The sequence below is a fragment of the Mustelus asterias genome, chromosome 17 (assembly GCF_964213995.1).
Source record: "Mustelus asterias chromosome 17, sMusAst1.hap1.1, whole genome shotgun sequence".
In the NCBI taxonomy this organism is placed as follows: domain Eukaryota; kingdom Metazoa; phylum Chordata; class Chondrichthyes; order Carcharhiniformes; family Triakidae; genus Mustelus; species Mustelus asterias.
In genome coordinates, this window is record NC_135817.1 from 59,515,360 (window position 1) to 59,542,570 (window position 27,211).

Sequence of the window (27,211 nt, forward strand, 5' to 3'; positions counted from 1 at the left end):
GTAAATTCCATCTAATGAGGTCTGTAATTGACTGTGTCAACAGATAATTTGGCAGCAAATTCTGTTTTTTGTTGCCATGCTTCAGTTAATAATGTGTTGTTTGAAAGTATCCATCGTTACGGCATTATTGACATTCTACTCTTCTTATATTGGTTGCAGTAAAAAGGAGCAAGAAGCACTTTGTTTTGTTGGGCTTGATTTGCTGTGAGAGCACTTTCTGAACTCACCCTTGTGTGATGCTAACATAGGAACACGGTGACACAGTGGTTAGCACTGCTGCCTCGCGGCGCCAGGGACTTGGGATACGATTCCGGCCTTGGGTGTTTGCCTGTGTGGAGTTTGCACCTTCTCCCCGTGTCTGCACAGGAACATGGATGGCTATTGTTAGTCTAAACCAAAAAGCAAACTTGTTTATTATTGAGCCATTACCATTGGGCGGCACAAGGGTTGGCTCTGCTGCCTCACAGCGTGAGGGACGCGGGTTCAATTCCGGCCTTGGGCGACTGTGTTGCGTCTGCATGTTCTCCTATGTCTGCGCGGGTTTCCTCCGGGCGCTCCGGTTTCCTCCCACACCCCAAAGATGTGCAGGTTAGGTGCATTGGCCATGCTAAATTGCCCCTTGGTGTCCAAAGATGTGTAGGTTCAAAGATTAGCTATAGTGAATGAATTGGGTTACGGGGATAGAATAGAGGGTTGAGGAGTGGGGGTAGTGGGGGTGGAGGGGGGGGGGGGAGGTGCGCAGGGAGGTGGGAAACAGCTTATTTCCTCCAAGTGAGAAATGACTGGGCTTATGAAATGCTAAATGGTGTTTTTGTAGACGTAATCATTGGACTCTAAAGTTTGATCTCTTTTTCTGTCCTCTTTCTCTTTGCCTTTTCCTCCCAACTCCCATTCTTCCGTTAATAGACAGAGACAGCTGCAGCCCTACGTCGCACGGTGGAGGCATTACTGAAGAATGGAGCAGTGGTGAGGAACCTGGATAACCTGGGAGAGCAAACCCTGCCATACAAAATGTCCAAACACAATCTGCGGCACGCCAGCGGCGGGTATGTCTGACGTAGAGATTGTTATAAATGCTGCTACATTTTGGGAGGCTGTACCCTAGATAATCTCTTTGCCACTGGTGACTCCAGCAGTAAGCATATGTAAGTCATAGCCTCATGGCCCACAGTGAATCTCTATCTGTTGAGCGGCTATGTAAATATACTGAAACCCAAAAGTCAAGTGAAGTATCCCTTGTCGCTGTACTGCTGTTTACTGGGATATCCTGTACTCTACCTCTAGCTTCAGAACATGGATTGCTCTGCACTTTATTAGTCTAAACCAGATAGCAAATTTGTTTATTGTTGAGCCATTAACATTGGGCAGCACAGTGGTTAGCTCTGCTGCCTCTCAGCGCGAGGGACCCGGGTTCAATTCTGACCTTGGGTGACTGTGTGGAGTTTGCACATTCTCCCCGTATCTGCGTGGGTTTCATCCGATGCTCCGGCTTCCTCCCACAGTCCAAAGATGTGCTGATTAGGTGGATTGGCCATGCTAAATTGCACCTCGGTGTCCAAAGATGTGTAGGTTAGAGGGATTAATGGGGTAAATGCGTGGGGTTACTGGGATAGGGCAGAGGGTGGATCTGGGTAAGGTGCTCTGCTGGAGAGTCAGTGCAGACTCGATGGGCTGAATGGCCTCCCTCTGCACTGTTGACATTCTGTGATTAAACGGATAGCACTCAGAACAGACTGTGTTTCTCATGTAATTGCAGCCTTTTCTTTTCTCCTTGAACTGTCAAACCAGATGTTTCTTTAGTATTCATTCAATATAAATCTGGGGGGCGATTCTCCCAGCCTGCTGCCCTGCCTTAGCAACACAGCGGGCGGGGAGCCATAAGCGGAGGCCGTGTAGCGGGCTCCCCGTTGGGCGCCATGGCCTCTGTAGCTCCCCAGCCACCAGATTTCCAGCGTCGAGAGCTCCGTGCCAGAAATTGGTGCAGAGCTGAATAAATTATTCAAACCTTGATTTAAATGTCATTAGCGAGCCCAGGACCGAGGTCTCCGGGCCTGCTAGCCTCTTCCGCCCTGCCAGGAATGTTTCACTCCAGCGGGGTTCACAACTAGTGGGGAGCTGGTGGCCCAACCCCGCTGGAGTGAAGGGGGGCCACGGAGATCCCCCGACAGGGCTGAGGTAAGGGGTGGTGACCCTGAGTATTGCTAGCCTGGCAGTGTCAGCCTGGCCCCCTGGCACTGCCCAAGGGGCAAACTGGTAATGCCCAGGGGATAACTTAACACTACCCACTGGGCATTTTGCAGTGCCAAGGAGGTGGGCCCAGAGAGGGTGCGGGACCTCTGGGAGGGGAGATTGATGGGGGTGGCGGGGGGGGTCCCACTACCACTCTGCACTTTCAATGAGTGACAGAGGGAAGGAGGGAGGCCAGCGATCGGAGCTGGCCATTGTGGTGGTGGGTGGTCAACTCACCGGGGCTGCGGGGGGTGAGGGTAGGGACTGCGGCGGGGGGTGGGGGGGGTGTGTAGGTCGGGGTTGGACCTGGCCTGGACACGTCCAGGAGGCCAGCAATCGGGGAGTGGAGGGATCAGAGGAGCAGCGACGGGGAGTCGCGGGGCTGGCCAACGATCGAGCTGACTATCGCTCAGGAGGCCGGTGGTGCGGGGCTACTGCGTATGCACCGATCTCCGCTCTGACAGATTGGCGCATGCACAGTGGCCCACTCAGCGCTATGCTGCCAGCCTCTCCAGCAGGAATAGGCCCCGGCCACTGATTTTCATCGCGATTCACGCTAGTGCACTCTGTGGGAGATTCATTTTGAAAATCCCGCTAAAAAAAGCAGTGGGATTTACTCCAGTTTCTACATGAATTCAAACTTTGAAGTTTTTTGGGAGAATTCCACCCAGAATCTTTGAAACACAATTGCTCACTTCATGCATGCCATTGTGGAGCCATTGTCTTCAGTCTCTGTCACAAATTCCACTCTCTATCCACCAATTCCATCCTTCTCCCTAGCAACTGACTGAGGCTGGATCAGACTTTGCAATCTTGATGTTACATTTTGACCTGGAGATTAGTTGCCTGGCCATGTATCTGCGCCTTCACCGAGACTGCTTATTTCCACCTCCAAAACACTGCCTGACGCTGGCCCTGCCCAAACACATCCTCACTTTGTCACCTGCAGACTTTATTGTTCCAATGTACTCCTGGTTGGTCTCCTATCTTCTCCTTCCACCTTCTACTCTTCATAAAGTTAAACTCATTCAAAACTCAATCATAATGTGCACCGAGTCCCATTCACCCATCATGCTTATATCCCCTGACCTACATTGCCTCCCGTTTCACTCAGGCTTCAATTTTAAGATTCTGATTCTTGTAAAATACCTCCAAGGCATTGCCTGCTCCCAGCCTCTTTAATCTCCTTCAATCCCACAACCGTCCAAGATAACTGTTCTGAACTCCAATTCTGACCTCCTAAAATCCCTGATCTTACTCACACCATCCTTTACCTGCTGAGGCACTAACATCTAGGATTGCCTCTATAACCTACTCTCAAGACCTCTTTCCTTCTTTAAGATCATCCTTGAAATTTACCTCTTTGATGCATCCCTTGGCCATCTGCACTAATGGTTAGCTGCACGAATATTTCCTTATATGGTTTGTCGTCCAATTTTATTTGGTAAAACTCTTCTGAAGCTTGGGACATTTTGTTACATTAAGGATGCTACATAAGTGCAAGTTGTTGCCTGGTGCGATGGAGATTCTGAGTTCCAGTCTCCAGCAGTCTGCTTTCTCTCTTCACAAATGTTAGCTTATTAAGCCTTGTTTTGTTTGACAGGAACCAGCAGATGTATATTAATGCTTATGGTGTACCAAACATTTCTTCTCTACAATTTACATTTGATCAGCAATGTAGTGGACAAAAATCTTTGTCACTTCAGAATATTCACTTTCATATATAACTTTGTTTATGTCAGTGAGGGATGTTAGGGCTGTTAACACCTTTGTCGGCTCTTGGGATCTAGATGAACAACTCCCATGCAGATTTGAGCTCTTTCTATTCTGCCTACAAGTGTTTCTGTTCCTCAGCCCCTGAAAATGTCTTGTATTGCACGGACATTCATTTTCTTATTGCAGCCGTCATTCTCTTCTATGTGTGAAAGTATCTGTTAATGCCAAAGTGTAGAATCTCTTGCTTGGGACCCTTGTCTACAAGGAGCTAAGTGGAGACTTTCATCCAGTCAATCTAGATTGGAGTCAAGATTAGGCACTATAGGGGTAATGGAAAGATGGTGACATACCTTTAATGTCACTGGACCAGTAATCCGGAGGCTCCGGTTAATGCTCGGGGGACATGTCTTTAAATCACACCATTTGCCGGTGGAATTTATATTTAATCAACTAAATTCAACCAATTAATAAACCAGGGATTGAAAGTTAGTCTCAGATATGATGATCAACAACCTATAATTGATTGTTTTACAGATCCATCTGGTTCACTAATGTCCTTTAGGGATGGAAATCTGGCATCATTATGACTTTTTTATTTGTTCATGGAATGTGCGCTGGTTGGACAAGCATTTGTTGTCCACCCCTGAGGGCATTTAAGAGTCAACCACATTGCTGTGGCTCTGGAGTCACATGTAGGCCAGACCAGGTAAGGACAGCAGATTTCCTTCCCTAAAGGACATTAGTGAATCAGATTTTTTTTTCGACAATCAACAATGATTTCACTGTCGTCATTAGATATTTAATTCCATATTCCACCATCTGCTGTGGTGGGATTAGAACCTGCGTCCCCAGAGCATTACCCTGGGTGCCTGGATTACTAGCCCAGCGACAATCCCACGACACCACAGCCTCCCCCATAGACCCACAGCAATGTGGTTGACTCTTAACTACCCCCTGAAATGGCCTAACAAATCACTCGATTGTCCCAAACAGTTACAGAAAAGTCTAAAGAGGATCAAATGGACGGAAGTGGCACAACAAGGTGGCTTGCCATCAAAGGGCAATTAGCGATGGGCAACAAATATCATAACACCATCCAGTTTCTTCTTTCCCTTCATACTTTTCTACTCCATGGAATCAGAACTGAAATACAGTTTTTAAAGATAGGTTTGTAACGGCTGCACACATGTCTCTCCCTGCTCATAAGAGATTAAATATTGCATTTGGGTATTAAATATTTTAAGATCTGAATTCCAAATATTTGATAATCAGCTGCAAAAAGCTATTTGTGGATTTTGCCAACTGTGATATTAATGAAAATAAGCACTGAGTTTATCTTGGAGTCAACTCAAAGTTCCAGAGTTGAAAGGTAGTGCTGCATTATTGAACAATTTCTGTCATTTTTTTTTCACTCTTCCATCGAGCTACTCAATAGAACAATCTTTTTGAAAAATGCGGTACATAAATAGCTTATCCAAACAAACGTTCAAGAAGCGCTTGAGGTAAATTGATGCATAAAGTCATGTGGGTTGGCCTTCACTTTAATCCACCTTCAGCAGCTAAGCTTTTACCGAATTAGACATGCGATCAAATGTCTTTCTGGTGCTATGACCTGCTGTGGTCTGTCTTGTCACCTATAAACAGGTAATATTTAGGTAAGAATATGTAGAGACCATGGACCATTTCCGACTCCTCCCCCCCTCCCCCCACCGCTGCCGCCCCCCTGCTAGAATTCCAGTGGTGGGTGGGATGGGAAAATTCCGGCCCATATACCAGCTCTGATGAAGGGTCATCCAGGCTCGAAACATTGGTTCTGTTCTCTCTCCACAGATGCTGTCACAACTGCTGCGTTTTCCAGCATTTTCTGTTTTAGTTTCAGATTCGAGCATCTGCGTTTTGATTTAATCATCTAACGTATCATTATGTCCCATTCATTTAACGTCCAAGGGGAAGGTTTTGCAGAAATATTCCTGACGTTCAAAGGTGGACAGTTATTCCAATCTGATATTCCTTGGCAGTACATAACGCTTCAAGCTTCAATTTCATCCCAATGTTTTTAAAATGGGTTTATTAAGGGGGAGGGTCACGGACCACAGTGCGGGATACAGGCAAGGAATTTTTTTTTTGAATCAACAATGTAGTCCATCGTTTTACAAGTAGTAATGGAAAAAAGGATTGAACAGTGTCATCTTGGCTCAGTGGTAGTGCTTGCTACTTTGAGTCAGAAATGAGGGATCAGGCCCCAGCTCAGACCTTGAACATCGTCAGCTGACACTTCAGTACAGTACAGAGAAAATGCCACTTTATCTGAAGTGCTGCCATAGAGTCAAACAGTACAGAAGAGGCCCTTCGGCTCATCGAGTCTGCACTGACCAAACTACACTAAATCCACACTAATCCCACTTTCCAGCACTTGGTCTATAGCCTTGAATGTTATCACATTTCAAGTGCTCATTCATGTACTTTTGAAAGGTTTGTGGGGTTTCCTGCCTCTAGTCCCTCCCAGGCAGTGCATTCCAGACTCTCACCACACAATGAGTGAAAAAAAGGTTTCCTCAGACCCCTCTAAACCTCCTGTCTCTCACCTTAAAATTATGCCACCTCATTATTGACCCTTCAACTAAGGGGAACAGCTGCTTCCTATCAGCTTTATTTGTACATAAAATCAATCAGATCTGCACCCTGTCCAGTGCAATCACATTTTCCTATAGTGAGGTGACCAGAACTGCACACAGTAATCCAGCTGCGGCCTGAACAAAGTTTTGTACAGTTCCAACATAACCTTGCTCTTATAATCTATGTCATGACTGATAAAGGTACGTGGCATATATGACTTAATTACCCTATTAACCTGTCTTGCTGCCTTCAGGAATCTGTGGACAAGCACCCCCCCCCCCCCCCCCCCCCCCCGCCCCATTCCATCTTCCTCTGAGCTTTGTAATGTCCTGCTATTCTGTGTTTTGGATATTAAACTGAGGCTTCATCCTGACCCGCTGTTCAAAGAAAAACATATTTCACCTCATGTCCTGATCTACATTTCCTCACTCAGCCAACATCACACAAGCAAATTATCCATTCATTTGTGGGACCTTGCTGCTTGCAAACCGTGTGTCAGGCGTGCTTCATTTCAAAGGTAATTAACTGGTTGTGAAATCTTTATTCATTTGTGGGACATGGGCGTCGCTGGCTGGGCCAGCATTTATTGCCCATCCCTAGTTGCCCTTGGATGGCAGTTGAGAGTCAACCACGTTGCTGAGGATCTGGAGTCACATGTAGGTCAGACCAGGTAAGGACGGCAGATTTCCTTCCCTAAAGGACATTAGTGAACCTGATGGGTTTTTCCAACAATCGGCAATGGTTTCATGGTCATCAGTAGATTCTTAATTCCAGATTTTTTTATTGAATTCCAAATTCCACCATCTGCCGTGGCGGGATTCGAACCCGGGTCCTCAGAACGTTAGTTGAGTTTCTGGATTAATAGTCCAGTGATAATACCATTAGGGGCCATCGCTAGTGGATCCCTTGTGGTTGTAAACGATGCGTATATAAATAAAAGTTTGTACTTTCTTTAAAAACTTCTGAATGCTCGGATGCTTTCTGAGTTCGGTCTGTCTTTGGCGGAGGTTTGCCCTCTTCTCGCTACTCTTAACAGATGAAGATGAAAATTCAAGAAACTTGGTTTGATATTAAATTTGGTAAAGCTATCTAGAAAGTCCACATTGCAATTTTAGCGGGTGCATTTTTGGAGCCTACAAAAAGGGAAAATGTGCATTGTGGGGGTGCAGGGGACTGTGAGAATCTGCCAATACGTTTGATGGATTAACATGAACGTCAAGAGCATCTTGCATTTATTTAGGATCCCTGGTGCAGATAATTGCCTCAGAGAGCATATTGATATTTTTCCCAGTAATTAACACAGCCTTTTGGGACCTCGAAACCAGTTACCATATGGAAGAAATCACTGACTCGCCCTTAATTTCTTCAACATCTCATGGGTAGCTTCACGTTCAAATGTTGTACCAGATGTGATACAGTGCAGCATTCTAAACTGTTGCTTTCATTGTTACTTCTTAAAACTTTAATATGTAATCAGGTAGAGCTTGCTATTTATTTGCCCATTCAGGGACTGAACTTACTAAGATTTGTTAAGTTATTCGTTAATTGCCGGGGCGGCACAGTGGTTAGCACTGCTGCCTCACAGCGCCAGGGACCCGGGTTCGATTCCTGGCTTGGGTCACTGTCTGTGAGGAGTTTGCACATTCTCCCTGTGTCTGCGTGGGTTTCCTCTGGGTGCTCCGGTTTCCTCCCACATTCTGAAAGATGTTCAGGTTAGATGCATTGGCCATGCTAAATTCTCCCTCAGTGAACCTGAACAGGCGCCGGAGTGTGGTGATTAGGGGATTTTCACAGTGATTTCATTACAGTGTTAATGCAATGTGACTAATAAATAAACTTTACTTTATTTTAATAGGCATTCTTACTAATGGGTTTTCCTGAAGCTTATGATGCTTTACACTACCAAGGAATTCTCACATGGGAATTCATCCTTTGATTACAGATTGAATGTGAGATAAAAAAAAACAAAGTATCCAGGACGTGATGCCCTTTCTTTTCAGCATAAGGGGACGTGAGGATGTTTAAATAAAAGAGTTTGTCAAGGGGGAGAGGTTGGAAGATTCTTATGCTTGTGGATGAAATGACATTGAAAGGTTGGAACATTTGGAGTCAGTTTTGTGTGTAGGAAAGTCAGTTCCTTTTGATGATATTTTAAACATTGCTTCATGAGGTATGAATATTATTAAAAGTTTAAGGTTTATTTATTAGTGTCACAAGTAAGCTTACATTAACACTGCAATGACGTTACTGTGAAAATCCCCAAGTCGCCACACTCCGGCGCCTTTTCGGGTACATTGAGGGAGAATTTGGCATGGCCAATGCACCTAACTAGCACAACTTTTGGACTGTGGGAGGGTACCGGAGCACCCGGAGGAAACCCAAGCAGACACGGGGAGAACGTGCAGACTCCGCACAGACGGTGACCCAAGCCAGGGATCGAACCAAGGCCTCTGGCACTGTGAGGCAGCATTGCTAACCACTGTGCTACCGTGCTGCCCCATTCATTGCTGGCATGGATGCATTTACCCGCCATCCAAAGTTACCCTGAGAAAGTGATGTGATGTTTTCTTGAATCAGAGCAGTTCCTGTGGTGGTGGAGATGGTATTCTACAATGGTGTTAGGATTTTAACCCTGATGGAGGAATGGTGTTTGTACATCTGTGAGGCTAGTGGGAGACTTGGGGTGGAATCTTCCAGAATCCAAAAATGTTTGGACCCTAACCCCAGTTTGCAGCAGCAACTGGACTTTGGGCCCAATCTCACCACTGATGACCAATAAAGAACTCACCTCCAGGATCACTATTCAATTAGGGACAGTGGACAGCGTGAGGAGATGGCAGGGCCTGTCAGTGCCTGTGATGTGAGGGCAATTGGCAGCCTTCAATGTAATAGCAGTGAGAGTGCTCCTGAAGACTTGCGACATGTTACTGCCCTTCCTCAGATGCTTCCGTTTCTTCCCACAGTCCAAAGATGTGCAGGTTAGTGGATTGGCTATGCTAAATTGACCCTTAGTGTCCAAAGATATGCAGGTTATGTGGATTGTTCATTCCTAATTACCCCTTAGTATTCAAAGATGTGTAGGTTAGGTGGATTGGCCATGGTGAATGTGCAGTGTTAGGACGGAGGGGTGGATCTGGGTTGGGGATGCTCTTTCGGAGAGTCAGTGCGGACTCAATGGGCCGAATGGCTTCCTTCTGCACTGTAGGGATTCTATGGTTGATTCTATGGCCTGTGGTGTCAATCACACTGGTTACCTTTCAAATCCCAAACAGTGATAATCTGCTGTGTATGATTATTTTGTTCTCTCTTTCCTTCCCCTCCCTCCCCAAACCCCACCTTCCCTCTCAAACTATTTTTGTCTGGTAGTGCCACCTGGTACCTTGACAATGTGGTTGATTGCTGTATAGAGCTAGCTTGGGTGTGAACAAGCTATTTAATTGTTGAGGCCATTGTAGTTGATCCCACTATTGTTATGGCATCCAATAAGGGCCACTAAGTGGCCAACGTGAACCTTCCCTGGTGTGTGGCGAAGAGTTTGGTCTGTTTAAAGCGAGAGACTCCAGAGGAGCAGTGGGTTCAGCACTCATTGCCCCTGTCCTCTGATAGAAGCAGCCTGTAGAGACCTTTTACGCCAATGTATTTTAAGGGTTAAGAGATGACAGCTGCGGACAGACAAAGTTGTACAACTTTACTTCCAATACTGGAACGTGAAGATCAGAAGTCTGGTCGCAATTCAATTGAGGAGAATTAAAGTTTCTATACATTTAATGTTTATATCTGAGATGTGGTTTCAATTTTGATCATTTGCTTTCATCAGGAGAATGTACATCATGATCCGCCTTCAAGCTGCTGCACTTGCACCTTTTGTTTTCCTGAATCACCTGTTTTAGATTTCAGAACTATTACTGAACAAAATTAATTGTGTAAAAAGTTTAAGTTTGAGTTTAACCAGATGTTAGGAGATTTAAACCAAACCTATCAAATTTCATATCAAAACAGAAAATGTTGGAAACGCTTAGCTGGTTTGGCAGAATCTGTGGAGAGAGCAACAAGAGATAAAGGACTAGATTTTGGTCTCCTGTGGACTTGCAAAATGCTGAATTTCATTTTGTTTTGCTGGAGAAACAATTTTCCTGTGGCATCCTGAGTCCACGCCAAACTCAGGTGGCCGTCTGGAGGGTCAGAAAAGCCTCGGGTGCAAAATGCACTTTTTCCGAGGTCAGGTCCCTGTTGTGGGAATAGCAGGAAAATTTACATTCATCCAAAACAATATTTATGTTGTGCTGGTGTGGATTTTGTAAGCCTAAAAAACATCACACCACTTTGCAGAGCTCATGACCACCAGGGAAGCCTATTGAGGAGTGGGGAAAGACCAAGTACAAAATGTTTGGACATCTTCAAATGTCACTATTAGGTGTTGTATTGTAATATAGGTGTATTTTTAATGTAGTGATGCATCATTGATTAGTGAACTATCTGCCCACCGCAATTTAGCCATTCCCTTCACAACCCTGATGTGGAGATGCTGGCGTTGGACTGGGATGGGCAATGTAAGAAGTCTCACAATGCCAGATTAAAATCCAACAGGTTTATTTGGTAGTACGAGCTTTCGGAGCGCTGCTCTTTCATCTTTTTATATATATAGTGTCTCTGGTACCCGCAGGACATTCTAAAGTGCTTCATAGCACTAATGCATAAATTAATTATGCAGTGTAGTCCTGTTTCAGAGGCAGATGGGGCAACCAGATTGGACAAAGTAAGGTCCAGCAAACAGCTATAACCATAAATGTCCAGGGAATGTGTTTTTGCTGGTTGAGGTACAGAACTTTGTTTACTTTGAAAAATTATAGTCTTTTACATTCATTGAAGGAGGCGGGACCTTGGTTTAATGTCTCAATCTAGGACAACGCCTTCAGCAATGTAACTCTTTCTAAAATTTGTCAGTCCACACATCAAAATGTGCTAATTTACAGAAACATAAAGCATGTTGATCAGGAAAGAGTTCTAAAGGTTATATTGATGAGTTGACTTCCAACCCCTACCACCACCATTCAATTTTGTGATGTTACATTTACTCATTGAATGTATGTGGAGCATGCCCACCTTCTCTCCAAAGTGGTTTTAGCTTCACTATTCTGACAGAAGTATAGAATGCCTACAGTGCAGAAGGAGGCCATTTGGCCCACCGAGCCTGCACCAACCACAATCCCACCCAGGCCCTCTCCCCATAACCCCATGCATTTACCCTAGCTAGTCCCCCTGACACTAAGGGCCAATCTACCTATACCCGCACATCTTTGGACTGTGGGAGGGAACCGGAGTGCCCGAAGGAATCCCATGCAGACATAGGGAGAACGTGCAAACTCCACACAGACAGTGACTCAAGCCAGGAATTGAACCCAGGACCCCTGGTGCTGTGAGTCAGCAGTGCTAACCACTGTGCCACCGTATCACCCCAATTTTTTAATGACTGCTTTCCATCCTAACATCCGTCCCAGCTCTTACTGCAGACGTAAAATCACAGACAGCCTATCAGGACAGACACGGGATTTACAGAACTTCGGCTGGAGTTGAACTGGAGTCGAGAGGGGGAGGGTCAGGTGAATATCACTGTGCAGGACGATTAGAAAAACAGCACATGAGAATACACTGTTTGAAATGAGCAATAGGAAAGATACTGTATATGTGAACACCAGCCAACATGAAAAGGGCGGACTTTGATGGTTATAAACTTTATAACCTTAACTCCCATCTTAAAGGAGAGTCCTCTTTTAGTAGATATTAATTTTTAAAATTACTGCTGCAAGCTGAACTTTGCAAGTAGCCCCAGGGTGAGAAACAGCAACTTCCACTTTGAACAGAAATATTTTAAACTTGCACTCCAGTGGGAATTTCGCACTCTTAGTGCTATATTCCTCCTCCTAGCTTGGAACAGTTATCCTGATAGATTACAACAACTCCCCAGAATGAAATCCAGACGTGACGGAAATCACATTGTGCCAGTTACAAAATGTTATGTGAAATACATGCAGACACTTGTGACTATAATAGGTGGGCACAGATCCACAAAGTTATCATTTGGTCTTGAACTGATAACCATACTGAGCAGTGGCTGTGTGGTAAGTAGGTGTGTGGCATTGGTGCAGTTAGAGATAATGTTTGAGCGAAGGTATGTTGTAGGGAGAAATCTATTCTACATTACAGAAATTTTCCATTGTTCTTTAGTACTGGAAAGACTGGTTATACTTTGCTTCTTAATAACCTGATAGCTACATCCCACTGATTGCCACATCCCATTGTAACTGTCTGTTCTTTCCCTCTTGCTGGGTCAAAATACTGAACTGGTTCTGATGTTTGAGCAGCTGCACTCAGACTGTCAGGATTCTCTTTAACGTTACCACTCTCATGTCCTGCTAGGCGGCACAGTGGTTAGCACTGCTGCCTCACAGCGCCAGCGACCTGGGTTCGATTCCTGGCTTGGATCACTGTCTGTGCGGAGTCTGCATGTCCTCCCCGTGTCTGCGTGAGTTTCCTCAGGGTGCTCCAGTTTCCTCCCACAATCCGAAAGACGTGCTGGTTAGGCGCAATGGCCATGCTAAATTCTCCCTCATTGTACCCGAACAGGCGCCGGAATGTGGCGACTAGGGGACGTTTGCAGTAACATTATATTCCGCACTCTCTCCCTTCCTTCCTTATGAACGGTATGCTTTGTGTAGCGTGCAAGAAACAATACTTTTCACTGTATACGCGTGACAATAATAAATCAAATTAAATCAGTAACTTCATTGCAGTGTTAATGTAAGCCTAATTGTGACACTAATAAATAAACTTAACTTAATTGAGATGACCTTAGATTGTATTTGAATCTCATTGAAAGTATTTTCCTTAAAAGAAAATATTTTTTCAGGGCTGGATTTTGGTGTGACAGCGGAGGTGTTGTCTGCCTGTCAGAGAACCAGAGGGGAACCCCCCCCCGTGAGTCCGTGGGGGGAGGCTTGATGGAATCAAGCAATCAGGCGATTGAGTAACAGCCGTTGGGCCTCCCTCGTGGCTGAGCTCCTGGGTGGTGGAAGTCCTTCCTACTTTTGAGAGTGGCTGACCAATCAAGAGGCTGACAGTCCGCCATGTTTGTAGTACCAGAGAGAGCGGTGGCTGCTGGTGGCACTGTTGTTGTCAAACGCCCTGGATAATTATGGGCCCCCCCTCAGGCACACATGGGTGTAGGCGCGAAGGGACCATTTGGGGGAAGGGGGAGGGGTCAAAGGCAGAGATTTTTAGCAGCCATCCCACTGCCCAATGCCAGCTGCCTTGATTGGACAGAGAATTTGATAGTGAGGGGAAACTCACACGGCAGGAAGGTGCTGGCAAACCCACTCAGCAGAATTATAGAACAGGGTTTGCTGCGTGGGCTTCCGAGGGTGCAGGAACGCTGCACAGCTTCCATTTCATCACCGAGCCACCCACTAAATTGTAATAATACCTGTCAAATAGTTCATTAATGAGTTTAATTGATATTCTGCTGCTGGGAATCCCACAGTCCAAAGATGTGCAGGTTATGTGGCTTGGCCATGGGAAATGTGTGGGGTTACGGGGATAGGGCGGGGAAGAGGGCCTGGGTAAGATACCCTGTCAGAGAGTTGGTGCAGACTCGATGGGCCGAATGGCCTCTTCTGGGATTCTATGATTTTAAATGTACGAAGACTTTTTAAGCCTGTTTTTTTTATAAAAACCTGGTTCAGACATGCAGGGTGTGCCGTGGTTGGCCCTGCCAGGGTAATTTAGAATCATAGAATCCCTACAGTGCAGAAGGAGGCCATTTGGCCCATCGAGTTTGCACCGACCACAATCCCAGCCAGGCCTTATTCCCGTAACCCTTCTTGCTTACCCTGCTAATCCCCTGACATTAGGGTCAATTTAGCATGGCCAATCAGCCTAACCCGTACATCTTTCAGACTGTGGGAGGAAACCGGAGCACTCGGAGGAAATCCACGCAGACACAGAGAACGTGCAAACTCCACACAGACAGTGACCCAAGGCTGGTCCCTGGTGTGGTGAGACAGCAGTGCTAACCACTGTTCCACCATGCCACCCAGCTGTCGGGGGACTGTGCCAGAGCACTGCCCAGCCATGTCTCTGACCACCTGAGGGCTACACTGGCCTCTGTAGCCCCACATGGTCATCTCGACTGCTGGAGAACATCACATCGGTGTTCACGTGATGTTCCCAGAAGTTACAGCGCTAAGCCGTTTAGGCATATTTAAATCCATGCAGATTGATGGTAACGGGTTCAGGGCCTCACTGCACGTAAACCTGACTATGTCACCGGCGGGGGACTGGGGAAGATATTCTGAGGTCTCCTCAGTGCAAATCCTGTTGTGACGCTCTCGCAAGAGTTGGTGGCCATAACAGGATTTTTGCCCAAGTCGAACGAGCCTGGAAAATCCCAGCCACAGCGTTCCTGAGTTACTTGTTTCAAGCTGAAGTTGATCAACATTTTGTTTCAAGCCTTCTTTGTGAATTACTTGCGTAGTCAGTGAACCATCAGCACTGCCCACTATCTAAATGTGGAACAATGTCAGTTGAACTCTGGGTATTCCTAACAAAAATAAAGCTCTAACAAATAGCAAATATTTTTTGATTTGACTTATTATTGTCACATGTATTAGTATAGAGTGAAAAGTATTGTTTCTTGCGCGCTACACAGACAAAGCATACTGTGCATAGAGAAGGAAAGGAGAGTGCAGGATGTAGTGTTACAGTCATAGCTAGGGTGCAGAGAAAGATCAGCTTAATATAAGGTAGGTCCATTAAAAAGTCTGACGGGCAGCAGGGAAGAAGCTGTTCTTGAGTCAGTTGGTACGTGTCCTCAGACTTTTGTATCTATTTCCCGATGGAAGAAGATGGAAGAGAGAATGTCTGGGGTGCGTGGGGTCCTTGATAATGCTGGCTGCTTTTCTGAGGCAGTGGGAAGTGTAGACAGAGTCAACGGCCGGGAGGCTGGTTTGCATGATGGACTGGAGGCACAGATCTGAATTTTTGACAAATCTCCACTTTAAAGGAGGATTCTTTAATGTTTTGAGAAAATGTTGGAAAATCTCAGCAGGTCTGGCAGCATCTGTAAGGAGAGAAAAGAGCTGACATTGAGACCACATGACCCTGTGTCAGCTTTGACAAAGGGTCATCTGGACTCGAAACGTCAGCTCTTTTCTCTCCTTACAGATGCTGCCAGACCTGCTGAGATTTTCCAGCATTTTCTCTTTTGGTTTCAAATTCCAGCATCCGCAGTAATTTGCTTTTATTCTTTAATGTTTTAATTGGTAATAAGTTTTTAATATTCGCACGTTGTGAAAGGAAAACAATTTGAGTACGATATTTGAAAGAAGTCAAATGGAAATTTTGTTTGTGGCAACCCTGCCATATAGCTTGTGGGCAGGTTGAGCAGGCTGCAGTTGGATCCTGTTCCGGTTGTAGTTTGTCTGTTTAGGGAGCAAATAGTCACACATAGCAACAGTTCACTACTGCATATGTCATACTGACAGGTCCAGCATCTGACTAAAGGAAGATTGTGCCAGTTGGCACTCGGAGATCCATTTACTGATCTTGTGCAAAATAAATATGGGTGGCATGGTGGCACAGTGCTTAGCGCTGCTGCCTCACAGCACCAGGGACCCAGGTTCAATTCCTAGTTTGGGTCACTGTCTGTGTGGAGTCTGCACGTTCTCCCCGTGTCTGCGTGGGTTTCCTCCGGGTGCTCCGGTTTCCTCCCACAGTCCGAAAGACGTGCTGGTCAGACACATTGGCCATGCTAAATTCTCCCTCAGTGTACCCGAACAGGTGCCGGAGTGTGGCGATTGGGGGATTTTCACAGTAACTTCATTGCCGTGTTAATGTAAGCCTGCTCGTGACACTAATAAATAAACTTTAAGTAATCCGACAGTTCTTGTTTATCAAGTTTAAAGGCAGGCAAGAAGATTGTTTTGCTAAAACTGAAGTTAAATTTTCCATTGTCTTCTCGTTGATTTGTGGAGTTCTAAAGGTTCGAAATCATAAAATATTTAGTGAATGCCACTTTTTTGAGCTTTAGATTATTTGTATAAGTAGTTGTGTATAAACTGACTGAAGATGCAGCCATGTGCTGAAGGTGTCTGGCAGACATCTGTCCCACTGATATTGTAGATAATGAAATGAATCTTTGCAATGGTAATGACTTACTGAGTGAGCATCCAGTTTAGTTCTAAGTCATTGTAGCGCAAACGTTTAACTTTAATTAAGTTTAAAGACTCCAAGTTTTCTGGACTGACCTCTAAACATATTTTGAAGAAAGATGTGGATGGAGGTTTATTGTGTATATAACATACTGTTTTGAATGCAAAAGACCACGTGATATTTTGGGTTGAATGTTTTGTCAGTGTTCTTGTGGTTCAACTGGAAATGACAGTATCTTGGATTAGCCAGTCAACACTGATCAAATGGAACGCTTTCAGAAGTTGTAATGAATAACAACCACACTATTTACCAGGAAGATTTACAAGTGTGACGGGAAAAATGGCTGGTGAAGCCAACTAAAGCAGGAAGAGCTTAGAATACTTTAACATATAGCAAACCTAGGGTTTAAACCTTAACACAGACATTTGGACTAGATTTATTATTCTATTAAGTCTTCGAGCCACTGTATGTTTAAATGGTGAGCATGGGATTATGATGGGAAATACAGTTTATGTCTGGCTTTATCTTCATTTAAAAAATGATCATTTATTCGAGAAAGGAGGGAGACAGCAAACAGGAAGCTCTCGTCCAGCTAATCTAACATCTGACATTGAAAAAATACTAGAATCCATTATTAAGGGAATAATAAAGGAAAATCTGGAATTAAGAATCTATTGATGACTGTGAAACCATTGTCAATTGTCGGAAAAACCCATCTGGTTCACTAATGTCCTTTAAAAACATAGAACATAGAACATTACAGCGCAGTACAGGCCCTTCGGCCCTCGATGTTACGCCGACCAGTGAAACCAATCTAAAGCCCCTCTAACCTACACTATTCCAATATCATCCATATGTTAATCCAATAACCATTTGAATGCTCTTAATGTTGACGAGTCCACTACTGCTGCAGGCAGGGCATTCCACGCCCTTACTACTCTCTGAGTAAAGAACCTACCTCTAACATCTGTCCTATATCTCTAACCCCTCAATTTAAAGCTATGTCCCCTTGTGTTAGCCATCACCATCCGAGGAAAAAGGCTCTCACTATCCACCCTATCTAATCCTCTGATCATCTTGTATGCCTTTATTAAGTCACCTCTTAACCTTCTTCTCTCTAACGAAAACAACCTCAAGTCCCTCAGCCTTTCCTGATACGATCTTCCCATCATACCAGGCAACATCCTGGTAAATCTCCTCTGTACCCTTTCCAACGCTTCCACATCTTCCCTATAATACGGCGACCAGAACTGTACGCAATACTCCAAGTGCGGCCGCACCAGAGTTTTGTACTGTTGCAGCATGACCTCATGGCTCTGAAACTCAATCCCTCTACCAATAAAAGCTAACACACCGTATGCCTTCTTAACAACCCTCTCAACCTGGGTGCCAACTTTCAGGGATCTATGCACATGGATACCCAGATCCCTCTGTTCATCCACACTACCAAGTATCTTACCATTAACCCAGTACTCTGTATTCCTGTTACTCCTTCCAAAGTGAATCACCTCACACTTTTCCGCATTAAACTCCATTTGCCACCTCTCAGCCCAGCTCTGCAGCTTATCTATGTCCCTCTGTAACCTACCACTTCCCTCTGCACTGTCTACAACTCCACCGACTTTAGTGTCATCCGCAAATTTACTAATCCATCCTTCTACGCCCTCATCCAGGTCATTTATAAAAATGACAAACAGCAGTGGCCCCAAAACAGATCCTTGCGGTACACCACTTGTAACTGAACTCCAGGATGAATATTTCCCATCAACCACCACCCTCTGTTTTTTTACAGCTAGCCAATTCCTGATCCAAACCACTAAATCACCCTCAATCCCACGTGTCTGTATTTTCTGCAATAGCTTACCAGGGGAACGTTATCAAAGGCTTTGCTGAAATCCATATACACCACATCAACCGCTTTACCCTCATCCACCTCTTTGGTCACCTTCTCAAAGAACACAATAAGGTTTGTGAGGCACGACCTACCCTTCACAAAACCGTGCTGACTATCCCTAATCAAATTATTCCTTTCGAGATGATTATAAATCCTATCTCTTATAATCCTTTCCAAAACTTTGCCCACAACAGAAGTAAGGCTCACCGGTCTATAATTACCAGGGTTGTCCCTACTCCCCTTTTTGAACAAGGGGACAAAGAACAAAGAACAATACAGCACAGGAACAGGCCCTTCGGCCCTCCAAGCCCGCGCCGCTCCCCGGTCCCAACCAGACCATTCTCCTGTATCCCTCCATTCCCACTCCGCCCATGTGGCCATCCAGATAAGCCTCAAACGTTCCCAGCGTGTCTGCCTCCACCACCCCGCCCGGCAGCGCACTCCAGGCCCCCACCACCCCCCGTGCAAAACACGTCCCTCTGACATCCGTGCTAAACCTCCCCCCCTCACCCTGAACCTATGACCCCCCGTGAACGCCACCACCGACCTGGGAAAAAGCTTCCCACCGTTCACCCCTTCCATGCCCTTCACAATTCTATACACCTCCACTAGGTCACCCCTCATCCTCCGTCTTTCCAGTGAGAACAACGCCAGTTCACCCAATCTCTCCCCATAACCAAGCCCCTCCATACCAGGCAACATCCCGGTAAACCTCCTCTGCACTCCCTCCAAAGCCTCCACGTCCCTCCGGTAGTGCGGCGACCAGAACTGGGCGCAGCACTCCAAATGCGGCCGAACCAACATTCTATACAACTGCAACATCAGACCCCAACTTGTACACTCTACGCCCCATCCTATAAAGGCAAACATGCCACATGCCCCATTCACCACCCTCTCCACCTGTGACGCCACCCCCAAGTATCCGTGGACTTGCACATCCAGGTCCCCCTGCGTATCTACACCCCTCATGGTTCTGCCATTTATCGTATAGCTCCCCCCTACGTTAGCTCCACCAAAATGCATCACTTCGCACCTATCTGGATTGAACTCCATCTGCCATCTCTCTGCCCAAATTTCCAGCCTATCTACATCCCTCTGTAGCCTCCGACAATGTTCCTCACTATCCGCAAGTCCAGCCATCCTCGCGTCGTCCGCAAACCTACTGACCACCCCAGTTGCACCTTCTTCCAGATCATTTATATAAATCACAAACAGCAGAGGTCCCAATACAGAGCCCTGCGGAACACCACTAGCCACAGGCATCCAGCCGGAAAAAGACCCTTCCACTACCACCCTCTGTCTCCTGTGACCAAGCCAGCTCTCCACCCATCCAGCCACCTCCCCCCGCATCCCATGAGATCCAACCCCCTGCACCAACCTACCATGAGGGACTTTGTCAAACGCTTCACTAAAGTCCATATAGACGACATCCACGGCCCTTCCCTCGTCAACCATTCTAGTCACTTCTTCAAACATTCTTCGTGAGGCAGAGAGTGGTGAGAATGTGAGAGTCACTAACACAGCGAGTGGCGAAGTGAATGGTGCAAATACATTAAAGGAGAAGGAAAGGAGAGAAAGGAATTGTGCTGATCGGGTGAGATTGTGTCAGGTAGAAAGAGGCTGATGTGGAGCAGAAAGACGGGCTTGTCAGGCTGAATGGGCTGTTTCTGTCTGTGTCAGTGAATGAGAATGTTCAGGAACTATTGCCTCATTAATAAACATCAGAACAATATAGAGGCCTATAAAATAATGAGGGGCACAGATCAGCTAGATCGTCAATATCTTTTCCCAAAGGTAGGGGAGTCTAAAACTAGAGGGCATAGGTTTAAGGTGAGGGGGGAGAGATACAAAAGTGCCCAGAGGAGCAATTTTTTCACACAGATGGGGGTGAGTGTCTGGAACAAGCTGCCAGAGGTAGTAGTAGAGGCGGGTACAATTTTGTCTTTTAAAAAGCGTTTAGATAGTTACATGGGTAAGATGGGTATAGAGGGATATGGGCCGAATGCGGGCAATTGGGACTAGCTTAGTGGTTTCAAAAAAGGGCGGCATGGACAAGTTGGGCCGAATGGCCTGTTTCCATGCTGTAAACCTTGATAACTCTATGACTAATAAGTTATATTTACACAACACATTGTAAAAGATCCCAAGGTGGTCCACAGGAGCAAACCCTGACGCTGCCGCATAGAGATGAAGGGAAGGGAGGTGAAGAGCTTTAGGAAGATTATTGCAGGCTAAAGGCATAGGCAGCAGAGATCTGAATGGCCTCAGTTTCTGGGGGGTTGGAAGTTGGAAAGCTTTTGGAGGCATTATTAGAGGTAACAGAGGAATGAGTGATATTTCCACAGTGGCCGAGATCAGATTGGGATGAAATCAGTGGTCTGAGTGTTGTCAATAACTGGGACTAGAGTTTAGGGAAGGAAATCTGCTGTCCTTACCTGGTCTGGCCTACATGCGACTCCAGAACCACAGGAATGTGGTTGACTCTCAACTGCCCTTCCAACAAGGGCAACTAGAGATGGGCAATACATGCTGGTCCAGCCAGCGACACTTATGTCCCACGAATGAATAAAAAAAAGCAGGAAAAACCATCAGAGGCAACATGGTTTTGTGAAAGGAAAATCACTTTGACTAATTTATTAGAATTATTTGAGGATATTACAAACAGGGTGGATAAAGGGGTATCTGTGGATGTAATTTGGTTTCCAAAAGGTGTTCAGTAAGTTTACTGCACAAGATATGAGCTCATGGTTTTGGATGACATATTGACAGGGAAAGACGATTAACTAGGGGAAGCAATAGCCTAGTGGTATTATTGCTAGATTATTATTCCAGAAACTCAGCTAATGTTCTGGGGGTCCAGGCACAGTGGTTAGCACTGCTGCCTCTCAGCGCCAGGGACTCAGGTTCGATTCCCGGCTTGGGTCACTGTTTGTGCGGAGTTTGCACGTTCTCCCCGTGTCTGCGTGGGTTTCCTCCGGGTGTTCCGGTTTCCTCCCACACCCCAAAGATGTGGGGGTCAGATTGATTGGTCATGCTAAGTTGTCCGTTAGTTTCAGGGAGGTTAGCAGGGTAAATATGTGGCGTTGCGGGGATAGGGCCTGGATGGGATTGTTGTCGGTGTAGGTTTGATGGGCCAAATGGCCTCCTTCTGCAGTGTAGGAATTCTATGACCCAGGTTTGAATCCTGCCACGGCAGATGGTAAAATTTGAATTCAATAAAAAGAATCTGGAATTAAAAGTCTATTGATGACCATGAAACCATTGTCGATTGTTGGAAACACCCATCTGGGATTGTGGTCGGTGCAGACTCGATGGGCCGAATGGCCTTTTTCTGTACTGTAGGGTTTCTATGATTTCTATGGTTCACTAGGGAAGGAAATCTGCTGTCCTTACCTGGTCTGGCCTACATGTGACTCCAGAGCCACAGCAATGTGGTTGACTCTCAACTGTCTTCGAGCTACGAGAGTTGGCAGTAAATGCTGGCCAGCCAGCGACGCCCATGTCCTACGAATGAATGAAGGATAAAAAGATAAAAGCAGGAAACCTTTTTTCCTGCTCACTTGTGATGTACATGCGACATATGACAATCTCAGTATCTGCCTTGGAGATCCGACTGAGATGTGTATCTGCACTGGTGAAGGGTACCTGTTAGTTATGCAACAATAATTACTCAGAGTAACCCCGGCCGCCTCCTGCATCACACTTCAAGGACCTGCGGGAGATGAAAGGCAATTAGATCTGACTTGGGGAAATAGTTCCACGTCGTCATTATGTGGTGCTCATATTTCAAATAATGGTGACAGAAATTGCATGTTAGTGATTTATGGGATTATATGCAATGTGATTTTTAATTCTGTCACCATGTGCCCATGAGACCCCATTCTCTTCATTACCAATGGGTGCGAGATAGGCAATGAGACGATGGTGAGTGTGACTGTCGGTTGTTCAAATGGGAATGTGTGGAGGTGCTTTGAGAGTGAGGAATGGGTGGAGTTGCAAAATGTGTTGGACTGAGGAACGCAGGAAAATACCGGGGAAGTCAGGTTGTGAGGGTTGGAATTTGAAAGGGGGATTCTCATCTTTCCTATTCCCATGTGCTCATTGAACTTTTTGCAGCAGTGAATCCAGATCTGCGGCACCGCAGGACACGCGGCGCCTGTTCGGATACATTGAGGGAGAATTTAGCGTGGCCAATGCACCTAACCAGCATGTGTTTCAGAATGTGGAAGGAAACCGGAGCACCCGGAGGAAACCCACGCAGATACGGGGAGAACGTGCAAACTCCACACAGACAGTAACCCAATCCAGGAATCAAACCCGGGTCCCTGGCGCTGTGAGGCAGCAGTGCTAACCACTGTGCCACCGTGCATATCTGTGGATATGCAGGGCATTGTTGATGACAAACATCACTTTATGACATGGAGATTGCATTTTCTGTTCAAAGATCTGATTCATTTACTCGAGGTATCGTCTGTCATTGCTATTTGTGCAATTGTAGATTATTAGTAGCATCTTTACATTTTTAAAACGTTGAGAAATTAACTGTTTCACTAATTTAAGAAAAAGGGGCAAATAATTCTTTCCATCCAGGTTAGTTGAGGAGTAATCTGTTGTTTGCTTTGTTTTGTGTCAACACAAGTGATCTCCAACATTCGCCAATCTCAAGGGGAAAAAGCTGCAAAAATATTTATTCCAAGTACTCTTGGAATGTAGTTTTCCATCTCTCGGACAAAACTATCAGTCAATCATGTTCTTGTCACTTAACCCTCTCTTTACCCCGCTCACTTGACCAAACTGACACCATCTCTACCCCAGGAAAGATGGAAGTGCTTTGACCTGTCATTATTCTCCCACCCTACTACTCCGGTCATTCTAGTGGCCTCACTTTATGCTGAAATCTCTTCCTTCCCAGTTCACACAAGTGCTGTTTACCCACACCCCTCCAGTTCATACTGCCACCTGTTTAGCATTCCACCCCTCCAGTTCACACTGGCACCCATTTCCCCACCCCTGCCAATCTAGAGGAACAGGGTACCGCAACATCTTCAATCCAGTTTGCATTGGCACGCATCTATTCCTCCCTCCAGTTCACAGGGTGTTTTCTTTCCCATTTGTTAATGGTTGTACTATTCTCTCCACTTTCAATTTATGAGGGCAGCCTGTATAGAAAATCCCTGGCTCAGAGGAGGCCATTTGGCCCATTGTGGCTATGCTAGTCTTTCATTGCTCCAACCTGATGTTGCTGCTGTTCTAAAGGTTAGAACTTTACAGTATGATATGAGATGGGAACATCTGATTTTGTGGAGCTATTATTAGAATTTCCAGCCTGTATCTCAAATCTGTCCTCAAAACAATCACTCCCCATCCCTACCATCAACCCAGTTAGTCAAAACTGACCCTCAATGACTTTGCAGACTACTTCGAGACAAAAAATATATTGAAAGATCAGATCTTGCGTACGGGTTCAGGATCTGTTTTTGGGAGGGGGCAAGGGATGTGCAGTACCTTTAGAGGGCAAAAAATTAATGCTGTTTGGAAAATTTCACTGCATATAGTTTGAGGAAGTAACTGTGTGGAAGAATACTCGATGTAAATCAGTCAGCAAAGACTTTGCCAGATTCCTTTCAAAGTCTTTTAATACTGCTCCAACACAGCTAATCAGTGTGGAAAAATCCACGTTGTATTGCTGCCAAGACCTGCAAAATTAGTCATTAGGCAAGTAAGGTTTAACATGGGGAATACATTTCACAGAACATATTGGGACTAATGACAGTAATTTCTCCAACTTTTTAAATATTAAATAGTAAATGCATAATTTGTTTGCAGCCTGGATTTCCTTAATTCTTCTCATTTTAACTTTACTCTGGACCTTTACTTTGCTGCTCTGGTAAACTTATATAATAATATGCATTGACTTTTAGGTAGAAGCCATTTGATTGGGGAATTTTTTTCATTCTTTTTCTGTTGACTGCAGTTCATTTAACAGCGGCTGAAAATGTACCTTAACCAACTACAGGTACAAGATTTGCTTGGTGCTATGCGCACATAGTATCTATTTAACTCACTCGTTGCCTCTTATTTGAGGTGCGTTTTTATAAAATGCTTAGCAATGTTCTAAGCCAGGATACTCGTCCTGCACCAGGAATCAGCACAAAGTAGATCCCCGCGTCCGGGCATCAGCTTCCCACAGAACCTGTCCCATGGCTTGCTGCAAGTTGGGCCTTGAGCTTCATCTCCATGAAATTGGTGAGCTGTGGGCACCACTTGGGCACCCCGGTTCAGCACTCTGGCCAGCGTCTTCTCAAAGTGGTTGGCTTGATGCTGGTTTGGGAGCTGGGATGTGAACCGAGAGAATGAGCCCAGGCTGACAAAGGCAAAGGTGCTCCTGGCTCCACACTGCAGTAAGGTTTTTTTTAGACAAAAGCATTGCCTTTATGCCAACAGCCCCAAGGCGGGTCCCTTTAAGAAGCATTGTCTAGACAACTCATAGATTCAGATCAGCCGAGTGGAGCTCCGTTTCTACCTAATTTGGGAGCAGATTTCATAAGAACATAACATTAAAAACATAAGAATTAGGAGCAGGAGTAGGCCATCTGGCCCCTCGAGCCTGCTCCGCCATTCAGTAAGATCATGGCTGATCTTTTCGTGGACTCAGCTCCACTTACCCGCCCACTCACCATAACTCTTAATTCCTTTACTGATCAAAAATCTATCTATCCTCGCCTTGAAAACATTCAAGGAGGCAGCCTCAACTGCTTCACTGGGCAGGGAATTCCACAGATTCACAACCCTTTGGGTGAAGAAGTTCCTCATCAACTCAATCCTAAATCTGCTCCCCCTTGTTTTGAGGCTATGCCCCCTAGTTCTAGTTTCACCCGCCAGTGGAAATAACCTCCCTGCCTCTCTCTCATTATTCCCTTCATAATTTTAAATGTTTCTTTCAGAAACCTCTTCATTCTTCTAAATTCCAATAAGTATAGTCCTAGTCTACTCAGTCTATCCCCATAAGCCAACCCTCTCAACTCCAGAATCAACCTAGTGAATCTCCTCTGCACCCCCTCCAGTGCCAGTATATCCTTTCTCAAGTAAGGAGACCAAAACTGTACACAGTACTCCAGGTTATACCTTATACGGCTGAACATAACCTCGCTGTTTTTAAACTCCATCCCTCTAACAACAAAGGACAAAATTGCATTTGCTTTCTCAATTACCTGCTGCACCTGTAAACCAACTTTTTGCAATTCATGCACAATGAACCCAGGTCCCTCTGCACAGCAGGATGCTGCAATTATTTACCATTTAAATTTTGCTGTTATTCCTACCAAAATGGATGGCCTCATATTTACCAACATTGGACTCCATCTGCCGGGCCTTTACCCACTTACTTAAACTATCTGTATCCCTCTGCAGACTTTCAGTGTCCTCTGCACACTTTGCTCCACCACTCATCATAGTATCATCTGTGAACTTTGAAACAACTCCAAATCATCTATGTAAATCATAAACAATTGCAGTCCCAACACTGATCACTCAGGCACATCATTAGTGACTGGTCGCCAACCAGAAAAATGCCCATTTACCCCAACTCTTTGCTTTCTGTTCGTTAACCAATCCTCTATTCATGCTAATACGTTACCCATAATGCCATGTACCTTTATCTTATGCAGCAGCCTTGTCGAATACCTTCTGGAAATCCAGGTACACCATTCCACCGGTTCCCTGTTGTCCACCACGCTCATAATGCCTTCAATGAATTCCACTAAATTAGTTAAACATGACTTGTTTTTCATGAATCCATGCTGCATCTTACCAATGGGACAATTTATATCCAGATGTCTCGCTATTTCTTCCTTGATGATAGATTCAAGCATTTTCCCTACTACAGAAGTTAAGCTAACCGGCCTATAGTTACCTGTCTTTTGTCTACCTCCTTTTTTAAACAGTGGCGTCAGATTTGCTGTTTTCCAATCTGCGGGAACCACCCCAGAGTCCAGCGAATTTTGGTAAATTACCACTAGTAAATTTGCTATTTCCCCCGCCATCTCTTTTAGTACCCTGGGATGCATTCCATCAGGGCCAGGAGACTTGTCTACCTTTAGCCACATTAGCTTGCCCAACACTACCTCTTTCGTGATAATGACAGTTTCTAGGTCCTCACCTGCCATAGCCTTTTTGTCATCAATTTTTGGCATGTTATTTGTGTCTTCCACTGTGAAGACCGACACAAAATACCTGTTCAATGCCTCAGCCATTTCCTCATTTCCTGTTATTAAATCCCCCTTCTCATCCTCTAAAGGACCGATGTTTACCGTAGCCATTCTTTTTCGTTTTATATATTTGTAGAAACTTTTGCTATCTGTTTTTATATTCTGAACTAGTTTACTCTCATAACCCATCTTTTCTTTATAGCTTTTTTCGTGGCTTTCTGTTGACCTTTAAAGATTTCCCAATCCTCTAGTTTCTCACTAATCTTTGCCACTTTGCATGCATTTCCTTTCAATTTGATGCCCTCCCTTATTTCCTTAGACAGGGGGGGCACGGTGGCACAGT

The 27,211-nt window shown here is 45.3% G+C and overlaps 1 protein-coding gene across 1 annotated transcript in view; it reads left to right on the top strand.

Annotated features, from left to right (window-relative positions):
• mrps6 (mitochondrial ribosomal protein S6) overlaps positions 1–27,211 on the top strand; it is a 93,139-nt gene that overhangs the window by 62,360 nt on the left and 3,568 nt on the right. The window contains exon 2 of the mRNA XM_078232787.1: positions 907–1,046. Within this exon, the coding sequence (XP_078088913.1) occupies positions 907–1,046 (140 nt within the window). The remainder of the gene's footprint in view (positions 1–906; positions 1,047–27,211) is intronic.